This window comes from Panthera leo, chromosome F3, assembly GCF_018350215.1.
Source record: "Panthera leo isolate Ple1 chromosome F3, P.leo_Ple1_pat1.1, whole genome shotgun sequence".
NCBI classification, from domain to species: Eukaryota; Metazoa; Chordata; class Mammalia; order Carnivora; family Felidae; genus Panthera; species Panthera leo.
Window position 1 is genome coordinate 17,012,580 of NC_056696.1, and position 12,985 is coordinate 17,025,564.

Sequence of the window (12,985 nt, forward strand, 5' to 3'; positions counted from 1 at the left end):
CTGAAACAAGAGTTCACAAAACTGACTACAAAGGCCATGAAGTGAAATAGTCAGATGAAATGGTCCTTGTTGTCCACAGGACCAAGTTAAAACATCGTCATTCAAGATGACCTTTCCATATTCTAGATTCCACTCAACTTTCCTCTTTGTGAATTCCCTTCTATAGACAATTAGAGTCCTATTACTTGGGCATGCCAAGTGCCTTCCTGCTTTGGATCCTCTGCTCACACCACCCTTGTGTTATTGTACAGTCGACTCTTGAACAAAATGGATTTCAACCGTGTGGGTCCATTTATACACTGATTTTATTTGATAAATGCAGTACAGTATTGTAAGTATATTTTTTCTAATCATTTTCTTAACATTGTCTTTCCTCTAGCTTAATTTATTTTTTTTTAATGTTTATTTGTTTATTTTGAGAGAGAAGGGAGGGAGTGTGTATGGGGAGGGACTGAGAGAGGGGAGAGAGTCCCAAGTAGGCTCTGTGCTGTTAGCGTGGAGCCAACACGGGGCTCAATCCCACAACTGTGAGATCATGACTTGAACCCATCCTGTCATCTCCTGGGGAAGGCCCCTTTCACCACTTGAACCCTTCCCTAGTCACTTTCTTTACTGACTTCTCATAGATAACTTTGCCCATATCATTTAATTTGGCTGTTAGCAATATGTCTCCTTCCACTGATATTTGCACCTATATTTTATGTTTACAAGATCTTAATCTCTTGCAATTTAGGGATATTATGGACTATATCCTTTTTTTTTTTTTTGATCCCCTGTCACCTAGTACAATGTCTTGTACATGGCAAGTGTTGGATGTTTGAATGGCAAACTTTCATACAGACATGTGCAACCAGGAGCATATTATTCAAGCATATGAATTAAGACATCTTGTAAAAATGATCTGAATTATACTTATAAATTTCTGAGGTCTCCATGTTAATCCACAAAACTATTGGAATGATTTTTGGCAATTCATTGAAGACATCTGCACACAAAGGTCAGCAAAATTCTAGAAAATGTCTAGAGAACTATTGACATTCTGCTCTCACCTCACAACTTTTGCACATGCTTTCCCCTTTGCCTGTAACGCTCTTTCTCTAAACAGTTGAACCTATCCTCAGAAAGTCAAAACCACCCTGCCTAAAATATCAGTCTTCTCCTCACGCGCTATTTACGTTGTTTTATTTTTTTAGATAGTAATTTGAACTAACCAGTACTTGTTTTTTGTCTCTTTTCCCTGCTACGAGAATTTAAGTCCTATAGGGGAAGGACATTGCCTTGGCAACAGTTGTTATCTTCTGCACCTAAAATAATGCCTAATTCTTAGTAGGTACTCAGAACTAGTACTTGTTGAATACATAAATGAATTTGCACTATGCGACAAATAGCTCAGTTTTTTTGTATCTTCAACTTTTATGTCATTCAATATAAGAAGATGTAATTTAGCTCAAAGAGTTTCCAAGAGAAGCATTTAAAGCAGTTGACAGAGTGGTAGAATATTTTCTAAAATTATTAAAAATTATTCAGCCTATAAACAATAACTAGGTATGCACATAGTCAAAATTAATAAAATTACAAAACTTAAAGGTTAGGTGCAAATAGACATTTTTATCAAATGCTAGTTATTAGAGGTGTTCTTTAGTTTTGTGGAAAAATAAAAGAATGTTATTTTTATACAATGGGAGTAAATGTGGCGCTCTTAAATTTTTTAATTTAATTTTATTTTTTATCAAGGGGTTTGATGAAAATCATAATTTTTAAAAATAATGCAAAGTTAGAAATTCATCTTGCTTTGAAAAATAACACCATGGAGTTCAGTTATTGTGCTTCATTCCAGCAGAAGTTGCAGAGTTTATCGCTGCTCATTGGATGAGTTTGCAAGACTGTCAAGTGCCTCAGTTGAACCTTTATTTTGGGACAATGAGTGGTTAGCCACCCTGAAATGAGGACATATCCAAATATGGTCATAGATGCATTTGGTGGGTGTATTTGGAGTCTAAAAGTAACCCCAGGTATTTGTCATAGTCATCTCGGCTCTGACCTAAATTTCATAAGAACTCTGGCAAATCCAGGTTGTACCCATAGGCTACAATACTACTTAGTTTCCCAGTCCCAAAAGAATGCTTTGTTTTATTCAGATATTTCCTACTGCAGTCCTGGCACTTCCTTCAGGATCAAGGTATCTATCATGAATATTGGCTGGTCTTAGAGATATGTACCTTCCTCTCCCCTCTCCTTCCCCTTCCTTTAGTTCTCATTGTTGCTTTTCTCCCTGAAGAGATTTCTTTCTAGTTGAAGCCAGAATATGGCTTATATTTTTTACCTTTGTGTCAGGCTTTGATCCTGAGACATTTGGTAGCATGTGTGTTCAATGCCCAGGAAACGGGTTGCTTATGATATGATTGAGTTAATATTTCTTTCTTTGCTTCCATAGTATTCCACTTATGCTAAGACTCCCCCTACCCGCATATTCAAGGACTGAAGACTGGCAGTGATCCATTCTTTTTGTGTTACTGTTTCTAGCCTACAATTTCAATAGCATGTTTAAAACCAGAGTGCACTCTCATATTTTCTCCTTTTATCTCTGCCTCTTTGGATTTTTGGCAAACATCAAGGCAAATAAGTCAGACCCACCACTGCAACCCCATCTGCTTTCGGGGACATGTAAGCCGACCAGTTTGTGATGTTTTACCATAGATCTAGCTCCAACATAGAACTGAAGGAGGATCCCTGTGAAGTAAGAATAGAAGGCACGTTCTAAGGTCAAATATTTTTTAAGCTCTGAATCATTTATCTGCCAACTGTGAGTAGGTGTGGTCTACATTGGCATTTTTAGTAACACTAACAAATTGGCATGGTATTTATAAAGTTGAAGTAATTTTGTGGTCGATGAAAGGTGAAAATGCAGTTATACTTTGGATTTGACAATAGGGATTAATAAGAACAGATGCTTGTCGTAGTTGTAAAAATGTAGCAAATTAAGGCACAGTCAAGGTGTTCCTTTATCAGACATTACTTTTACACTTCATCTGGGGCTAAGGTCACATGTGAAAACAATCATCTGCAGCGAAATACCTTTCCAGTTGTTGACAGCCCAGAAATTGTTTTATAAAAAAATTATAGTCTATGGTCATCCAAACCTATCCTCCTAATACTTGTTGGCACTTGAATGCCGTATTCATTTTTTTTTCTCACAATAAGCAAGTTAAGTGATGATTCTCTTGGAATAGGAATTGAAAGGATGGCACACATGTCAGGTATACCCATAGTACTAGAAGAGCAGCTAATATGAAACACTTGATGGAGACTTTAAATTGAATCCACTTAAAATGGTCCAAAGTTAATTGAGCTACTTATACATCCTAGAGATGATTTTAAATTGATCTTCCACAAGCCAGATTATACCCTCTGTTGGACCATGGATTTTATTTACCACGCTGGAGATGATATCTGTTTTGAAAATAAAAAAGATAATTTAGCCTTCTGATGTAGCAGTTTGGAAATTAAAGAAAATCCTTTGTAGGTAAACGAAATAGAAATTTAGTTTCAGTGTGTTGGCAGTGTCAGGGCTGTGGGGTGGTGAGGAGGCAGGTAAAACTCAACTTCTAAGACTTTCCTCTAAACCTCTCTCTGTTACTCCCTGTTACTGGTCTGAGTCAGTTTCTGTGTGTGGTCCAACTTGACTGCGGCTTAGACAGGATAGATGATCTCAAGGACTCTGCCTGCCAGTTACGTGCTTGGCGTCAGTGGTCCAGAAGGAAGGCATGCAGAAGAGACAGTGGCATTTGTCCTGTCCAGAACTGCGACGTAAGGCCTTCTCTGGTTCTCACAAGCTAAATTCTGAAGCAGTGGTGGAAATGGTAGCTACTCTGGCAAATTTAACTTCTACCACACCCTGTCCTTTCCATCCTCCTGAGTTGTGTACATCTTTATTGCATGGGCATATGCAAAGCTGCAGTCAGAATGTCTACCAGTTGATAAAACATTACATTATGCAAATGATTGTTCACTTTTGCTCTTATTCATGGATTGATAGAAACAAGGATAATTTAGGACACGCGAGATACATGCTAGGAAATTCAGAATGGGGAGTGTATATATTTAAATGTCATCGTACTGAAAGCTCTATTCATAACGTTCATGATATCCAAAGAAAAACAGTGGTTTATTATTTGAAGTGCACACACAAAAATGTATAAAATGTTATGTTCACCAAAGTATTTAAACAGTTAAATGTGATTCTAAAGGAAAAAGAGGAAGAAATAATTAACAATTGCTATTTTGATTTGTTTCTTTAATGAATACTGAGTTCATACCAGGCAGCATGCTAAGCACTTTGCGTGCATTGTTTTATTCTAAATGAGGTAAATTTAGTATTATTGTCCCATTTTATAGATGAGGAAACTGAAGTTTCGTGAGATTGAATAACTTGTTAGGGATCCTATACGTATTAAGTGGAGCAACCAGGAATAGGACCAGTGAGTTTATCTGGCTCCAAGCCACTAGCCCACCAAACTGGACTGAAGACCAGAACGGGAGATGCGTCTACGGGGAAATAAATTGTGGGTCAGACTGTGAACTTGCGGGTATTGGTGAAGTAGCTGCCCATGAAGGAGTGACTTCTTCCCTCTTCCCTTTCTGAAGATACTGTCAGGATTTAAGGAGATTCTGCTTATGGGAGCCATCCAAGAAGACGACCTCATTATCAGTTTTGGTTGTGCTATAAAATGTTTTTAGCCATATTAAAAAAAAAGTTTTCGCATGAAACCTTTTAACTCTGGGTATTTCGATTGTGAAATATTTGGCCTCTTTTTTGTCCTTCTTATGAAATCTTCTTATGAAAATTGACAACTATAATTGAAATAAATGTAAACAAAATTAATATTGAAGAGAAAAATCATTTTTATCTTCATTTTTACTGAGTGTTACTGAGCTTTGATTCAAGTCTTTGTTGAAGAAGTGAGTGAATTTGGGAGATTAGGTGTGGATTCTGGAAATGTGTGCTGTTTTTACTCTCTACAGTATGGGTAATTGGGAGGAGGTTAGCTTGAGCTTTGAAAAGATGATTATTTTCTCTAGTACATAATTTCATTTGTATTAGTCTCTTTATAAGACTCTAATGTACCTTCTGACCTTCAGTTATATGAAAGGGATCAGTGAATAATATAGCAAAATATTTTATTTAGTTTATTAAGTGAAGTTCCAGAAATTATTCCCTTAGCCACCTGAGAGCAGTATGTTGGAAGAAAGCTCTAGAAACGCACATTTGTAGAGAGCATTTGAAAGTAATCCTAGGAAGGGATGGTTCATTAAGGAAAAGTTGATGATTTTTACTTTCATTTAATTTTTGCCCATTTATTTTTAGAAACAAATAAGGAAGATTCAAGTGTGCGTAGAAAAAATTACTCCATATTATGCATAGTTACTTTCTAGAAAATTTTGATCAATTTCCCTTTCTCTGAATCAGACTGTTGGTACCATTTAAACACAGTATGATGCCAAATGAGTAGGCAGTTTCTAGGGAATATAGTCCAATTATTTCTCTCCCTTAACATCTTGAAAAGTGTAAAAGACTTATCCTGTGAACCACTCAGCACATGTTTGCCCCTGAAATAGTTCAGTAATGGCAGTAGTAACATTTTCATTGGTCATCTTTTCAAATAGCTTATAAGGGGAAGCTATTACTGTGTGGAAAGAAAACCTTTCTATTAGGGAAAGCCTGGGCAGTGAAAACTTTTCTTCTACCTGGTACCAGATCCCCCACTCAGGGGATCTCCTACTTAGACACTGCCGTAACCAGCCATATCTCTTTGTACGTTACCTTTATGTGTGCTCCCACCTCCCCTCAAAATTTTCTGTCATTAGAAACTGCATTTATGTTGATAAGTATAAACTTTCTAGGTGTCCTGACACTTAAGGTATGGTAATTTTTTTTAAGTTTCGTTTCTCTTCAGCTGTAGCCTTACATTCCAATAAGCCTTCAGAGTTTCCTCTGGACTGATTTGCAGTGTCTTCGGTGTTTGCTAGCAAATTTGGAACATTTCAGTTTGTGTCCTTTCTCTACATGGTATGAGATCTAATTACCACTTAGTGTGAAATAGCAGCCGAAATGAAAAAAGGCAGCAAGAGAAGGCACTGGCTTAACTCACAGTTAATCAGCTATTTCCTTTCTTACATACTTCTCAGCTACAGAGAGAAAAGGGAGATAGCACTCACTAAAGTAATTCATGTATTAAACGTTTTTTTTTCCTTTCCTGATTTTAACTAAAATAGGGGATTTGTTCAAATCTTCATGCAAGCAAGACATTAAAGAACACTTAATTTGCACTGGTGGCCATTGGTGCTTCTTAAATTGTGCAAAGTATTTTCATCATCAGGGTTGCCGGAAGTAGTTCCATCCTATTTTCTTGACATTAAACAGAGAAAACAACATTTCTAAGAATCAGATTCAATCAAATGAATGATTAATCACTTTTTATAAGGCTTAGAATTTTATTCTAATTATTATTCTAATTAATCTTTAGTCATCTTAATATAGTAGTTTTGAGGGTTTTTGTTCTCTGGAGTGTGTGAGTTGGTAATTAACCTATCAGGGAAAAGATTGATACCTTTACTTTTTAAAACTATTGTGGTCTGAGTTTTCACTTATCAGATGGTCAAAAATGTGAAAAGTTAGTAATATGTGGTGTTGGGCAGGTATGGAAAAACATCTTCTCCACCAGTGTTTAGAGTATGTATTGTTGCAACACCTCTGGAAAGAAAGTATCTTCATCAAAAATGGAAATGTGTACACCCTTTGACCTATAGTTCCAACCACTAGGAATCTATTGTTGAACATGTATGTATAAAAATGTTCTTAGTGATATTATTTGTAATATAAATAGAAAAATGCAAAAAATCATTAATAGAATATTAAACCATCATATATTTTTATCCAGATGTACCTCATTCTTTTTAATAGCTGCTCTGAAAGACACTGAAATATGCTTGCATGTACTGATAAGGAATATTCTGTAAGTTACCCCATTACATGAAAGGAGCAGATAGTTTTCTTCTATTTGTGCTTCAAAAAGCAAAGGATGGAGATGTGTGTATACAGCTTCCCTCCCTCACCTCCCCTCACATGAGCATATGTTCACACATCTATAGATAGATGGATGAAAGGATACAAAAGAAACTGTTGGTAGCATTTATAGCTGGTGAATGGGACTATGGGTCTGGAATGGAAAGCAGGTATTTTCAGTGGGGGGAAGCATACTCTTCTTGTGCTATTTGACTATTTTCTTTTTACCATACGTATATATTATTTTTCATTATTAAAAAGAAATTTTAAATTAATGACCAGGTCTATTTTTTTCTTTTTTAGGACTCAGCCCAGGAGAGTGTTATCACTAGAGATATTCATCGTACGTTTCCTGCACATGATTACTTTAAAGATACTGGAGGAGATGGCCAGGAATCACTTTACAAGATTTGCAAGGTAGGGCCCTCCACCTCATTTTTTTAAACTTATTTTACAGGGCTATATCTTAGGAACCCATCTTACAGATTTTTTTTCTGTCTTCATTTTTTATTTGCTCTGTGCCATGTTGATGCTGGACAGCCAGAGCCCCTTGCCAAGAGAGCTCATGGCTTTACATGAGAAAGAATTCAAGAGCAAGTTTAGAGAAAGGGATGAAGATTTATTAAGTCTAGAAGTAAGAAAGGAGCTACTTCACAAAGTAGCAGTCTCTCATCGGAGATGAGGAAAAGGATCCTCTTTGCCTCGAATGAAGGGTTTTAAGTGGTTTAAAAAATTTTTCTTTTTAAATGTTTACTTATTTTTGAGAGAGAGAGATACAGAGTATGAGCAGGGGAGGAGCAGAGAGAGAGGGAGACACAGAATCTGAAGCAGGCTCCAGACTCTGAGCTGTTAGCATAGAGCACGGAATGCATGAACTGTGAGATCATGACCTGAGCCGAAGTCGGATGCTTAACCGACTGAGCCACCAGGTGCCCTGGGTTTTAAGTTTTAAAATTAGCTAACCTTTATAGGAAGGGGCTTAGTCTTTAACTTTGGCTTTATCATTTGCATGGGTGCTTAGTTTTTTCCATTGTCTTAGGGTTGTGAAATTACCTACAGGTAGCAATTTTAAGAGTGTCTGGCCTTTCTGGCTTTTACTGCCAGAGGGAATAGGGTCCTGTGGTTTTCTGAGTCAGATTTTGTGACCCTGTTTATGACCTGCTGGCTTTTAGGTTAAAGGTCAGCCTAAAACCAAAATGACTTTACTTAAGTCAGTTTGTCTCTTCAGTCTCCCTTCCTTCCTGCCTTAGTTTTCTCTGCTCAGTACTGAGTCCTGAAGGTGACTTTTTGGCTGCATGTCCCATGCCTGCTTGTCAGGGAGGGGGCGCACTATGACCTCCTTTTGCTGCTAAGGAGAAAGGAACTAAAGGTCCTCTCAGGCTACTGTAGTAAAGGCTCAGAGGAGTCCCGATGACTGCCCTTATGACAAGTTAATGTGGCAGTTGTCTCAATTTTTGGACAATACATAAGGGTAAGAAACAATGTGGTTTTTTAATACTATCGAGGTCTCCGATATTACTAGTATACCCTGACTTATGCCACATAATACATCTTTGTGCAGTTTTTATGTCCCATTTTGAAACCTTTACCCTCATTATTAGTAAACCTGAAAGAAAACCTTTTCCTGAATTTTAGTAAATACGCTCTACTTGGATAGAAAAGATTCTGTTTCTGTTAATGGAGAATAGCTATCAGATTGGTAATTTTTCAAGGTTATATCAGAAATGCAAAATGACTTTTTAAATCATTGCATATAGTTAACTCATATTGTGAATGCTAATTGAGGCCAAAAGCTAAAAACTGCAAAGTCCATTAAACAAAGTTTTGCCCTTTATCCTCAAATTTAAGATGCCTTACAAAATGTGGTGGGTAAACTCCACATTGTCCTCACCTACCATCCCAATAAAGGTTATTGCTGAATGGCGGACTACAAGAAAATCTTGTAGTAATATGGAGAAAAGGCAAGTACAAGGGCTAATTTATAAGTTAGGTAATCAGTTCTTGAATAATTAAATTTATCCTTTTATTGAGTAGTAAAAATGGGCCAGTTGGACATTCAGAAGTATGTTCATATATCAGTGTCATTTTATATTTACTGATGTTTTTTAAATGTTATTTATAAAAGCCCTTGCCTGCTTGTGCTAGCAAGTAAGACTGATGGCCTAATTCTGTAAATGGCACAGCTTTCATTAAAATCCTTCTTGCATGTTTGTAGTTTAGCCCTCTGCCCTCTCCTATCTTCCCTTCCCTTCCCTTCCCCTTCCCCTTCCCCTTCCCCTTCCCCTTCCCCTTTTCCCTTCCCCTTCCCCTTCCCCTTTCTCTTTCCCTTCCTTTCTCTTTCCCTTCCCATCTCTTTACCTTCTCTTTACCTTCTCTTTCTCTTTTCTCCAATGTAGCCATTTGGATGATGATAAACACTGATCAGAAATCTTTTTTTATATGGTTATATCGTCAGAGCTAGAAATGCATAAATAACTTAAACTCTGAGAGTATACTGACTTCTGGAAAATAATACATCATCTAGTTTTAAAAATGCCACAAACCATTGAACACCCCTACAGATGTATATTCATTATAAGATTGTAAAAGGCAAAAGTAATTATTAAAAATTTTTCTACCAATTTTGAAATTCTGTCAGCTAATTAGCTTCTGGCTTATGTAAGGATGATAACAAAATTTATGTAGTTTTTAAGTTTATGTAGAAGGGTCTGACCTATGATATACAGGAGAACATTTTCCTCCTAGCATTCAGCATATTTTCAGCCAAACTTTTCCCTCAATTTTTCTCTGGCTGATACTAGATAATTTTTTCACATAACTAAAACAGATGGTCCTGTGTGCTTGCAGCCTCTGACTTAACAATTTTGCTCCATTGTAGTAAAAACAGTATTTCTTTCCCTCATTATATAATATTTACAGGAGAAATATCTGAACCACTACCAAACACAAAAATAAAAGTTAAATAGTTGGGATATTTAAGTAGTTGATATCTCTTGCTTGGATATGGCAGATAATAATCCAACCTTGAATTCATTAGAGAGTATTCATTAGTACATTCACCCAGCTTGTGTGGCCATGTTAGATCATCAGTGTATATTTTGCAACATGATTAGACAGTTTTAAAGCCCTTGCTGAGTTAAGAGTATTAGAACAGGGGTGCCTGGGTGGTTCAGTCACCTAAGTGTCCGACTTCGGCTCGGGTCATGATGTCGCAGTTGGTGAGTTGGAGCCCTGCATCGGTTTCTGTGCTGACAGCTCAGAGCCTGGAGCCTGTTTCGGATTCTGTGTCTCCCTCTCTCTCTCTGCCCCTCCCCCACTCGCACTCTGCTTTCTCTCTCCCCAAACATAAAATAAACATTAAAAAAAAACTTAAAAAAAAAAGAGTATTAGAACACTGTAGCTCTAAGATACCTTATAAATGTTGAGCATTTTAAATTACATTTTGTAAAAATGTGGAAAACAAAAGAATCATATTAAAAGCATTTCAAAACTCAGCATAGTAAATAAAAGTTGCTAAAGCTTATAATGTTGTACTAAAATATATATTACCTAACATTTTACAGTGCCCTTTGATAATGGGAGAGAGCAGAGATTAATATTTCAGAATATGTTGGAGAAACCAAAATTTGCTGGGGTCCTAATTGACACAGTTCCTTCTTCTCTTGATCTGTTATGTAGTGATTCAGCGCTCATGCAGGGAAACCTCAGGTGGTGGTGATAAGTCACAAATTGTGCATACATTTTCCTTTGCTTTTTCTATCCAATTTGAGCCATAGTCTTTCATTTTATGACCTTCATCCCATATCCCCCAAAGTTGCTATATGTAAAAAGGCCATTGAGTGTGGTCTGCCTGTTATATCATTTTTATTCCTAGAATCATATCCAACATCATACCTCACACTCTCAGCAATACACCTTTGAGTTTCTGTCCTGGATACCTTGCACACCTGAATAAACATTAATAATACCTTGATTTAAAAAGGCTTCTTCTTTACCAATTTTTTTTTCTTCCTTAATCTTTTTCTTGTCTTACTGCACTGGCCAGAATCTCCATTAATAGTACTAAAATGAAGCAATTATAGTGGACATTCTTGTCATGCTCCTTATTGTAATGATTTTCCATTAAGAATGATGTATCTTATTTCACATCAGCAACACACTATAGATCTTTTTTTTTAATACGGTGTCTTTCATGTGTTATAATAATTTCACATTTACAAAGTACTTTCACATATATTACTTCATTTATTTCTGACAACTTCTTATCAGTGGAGCCTATACTAGAAATATAATGTGCTGTGCTCTTAAATTGAGACAGAAATTATTAAGAGAATTTCAATTATAATAAGTGTGGAAATCAATTCTGGTTTCAAGGATATAGAAGTCTGACTTTGTAGTTAAAAAGTTTTCTGTGGCTCTGGTGAAATGAGAAATGATCTGAACTGTCAGATTAGAGAGAAGACTGTTAAAAATTTGCTGTCATGTTTTAATGGCCCTGTCAATTTCAGTTTTTTGCCTCTTAATATCTTTTTCAATGTAGGAGGAAATTGAAATGGTTCAAAGATCCCTCTGTTGTCATAAATTTATGTGTGGAAGTTAAACTGAAAGTATAATAGAATTCATAGGATTCTGAAAATGAAAAGTTTAGGGTTCTCCTAACTCCCTCCATCCCTCCCCTCCTCCTTCCCTTTTCTTGTCTTTCCTATTAGTCAGGTCAATAACATATTTTAAAATAGTGTCCTTGAAAGGAGGGAAAAAATACTAGCACCCCAAGTATCTTTAGCACTTTTTTAATTTAAATATGTTATAAAGTCTATTTTGAGTTAGGAGACAGGTTGGCACAGTTTAAAGGACTGAACATCAGGAAATCTGGTTCTTGATTCTTAAGCAGACCTAAGACTCTGGGAAAATCACTTTTTGGATTTCCTCCTCATTAAGACTGTGGGGTTTGATATGATTATTCCAATTCTAATTTGAAGTGATTATAAGTGTTTAAGTTTTTCCTTAAAATATAACAGATGAGTGCAGAATTTAACAATTCCCATGTCAGGAGTTATATATATATATATCCAGCCATCTCTCAATACCAGTGTTAGAAGTAAGTGTGATTTAACTTTACAGACTTCACCGGCTTTCTATTATTGTGTTTGGGTGTGTGTTTCATGCACACATGAAATGAAATAATTTAGTGATTTACTTTGAGATATAAATCTCTTTAAAAACCTGAAACAAGTCAGTCATAGAAATCAGCTAAAATATTGTTCACAACAGTACAGATTGAAGAGACTCTTCGTGTGCAATTTGAGTATTATTGCCTTTTCTAATTTTCTGATTTGAGTAACTGCTTTCTGAAAAAGAGGCTACTGCTGTGAGTTGAATGGGACGGGCTGAATATATTACAGAGAGATCAATACCTTTCCTCATCTGGGTTAATAATTTGATTGTATAATGGTTTGTGAAAGGACAAAAATAGACTTAACTTTAAAATAAGCTTGTTTTATCAAATATTGTTCTCAAAACGAGATTGGATTTAATATAAGAACTGAAACATTTCAGGTGTTATTTTGATACCAACAATGAGGGACCTGCTGCATGACTTTGAAGAATGCAAGTGATCACGACTTTTGTAAAATCAGATGTAATCATATGTTATTTATAATGTTTAGTAGAGTTAAGGGGGTATTAATGGTTATAAGGATAAATTATTTTTCACTGAGTTGGTAATATTTTCTTTATTTTTTTAAGTTTATTTATTTTGAAAGAGAAAAGGGGAGAGTATGGAGAAGGAGTAGAGAGTGAGAGAGAGAATCCCAAGCAGGCTCCACACTGACATGGGGCTTGATCCCACGACCCTGAGATCATGACCTCAGCCAAGACCAAGTCTGATGCTTAGCCAACTGAGCCACCCAGGTGCCCCAATAG

General features: G+C 36.2%; 1 protein-coding gene across 9 annotated transcripts in view; it reads left to right on the plus strand.

Moving 5' to 3' along the window:
- RABGAP1L (RAB GTPase activating protein 1 like) overlaps positions 1-12,985 on the plus strand; it is a 755,410-nt gene that overhangs the window by 419,765 nt on the left and 322,660 nt on the right. For 8 of the 9 annotated variants that reach the window (XM_042925081.1, XM_042925083.1, XM_042925080.1 and 5 more), the window contains one exon: positions 7,367-7,480. In XM_042925081.1, the coding sequence (XP_042781015.1) occupies positions 7,367-7,480 (114 nt within the window). Of the gene's footprint in view, positions 1-166; positions 278-7,366; positions 7,481-12,985 lie in introns of those variants that run through there. The other variant, XM_042925089.1, reaches the window with a different exon arrangement.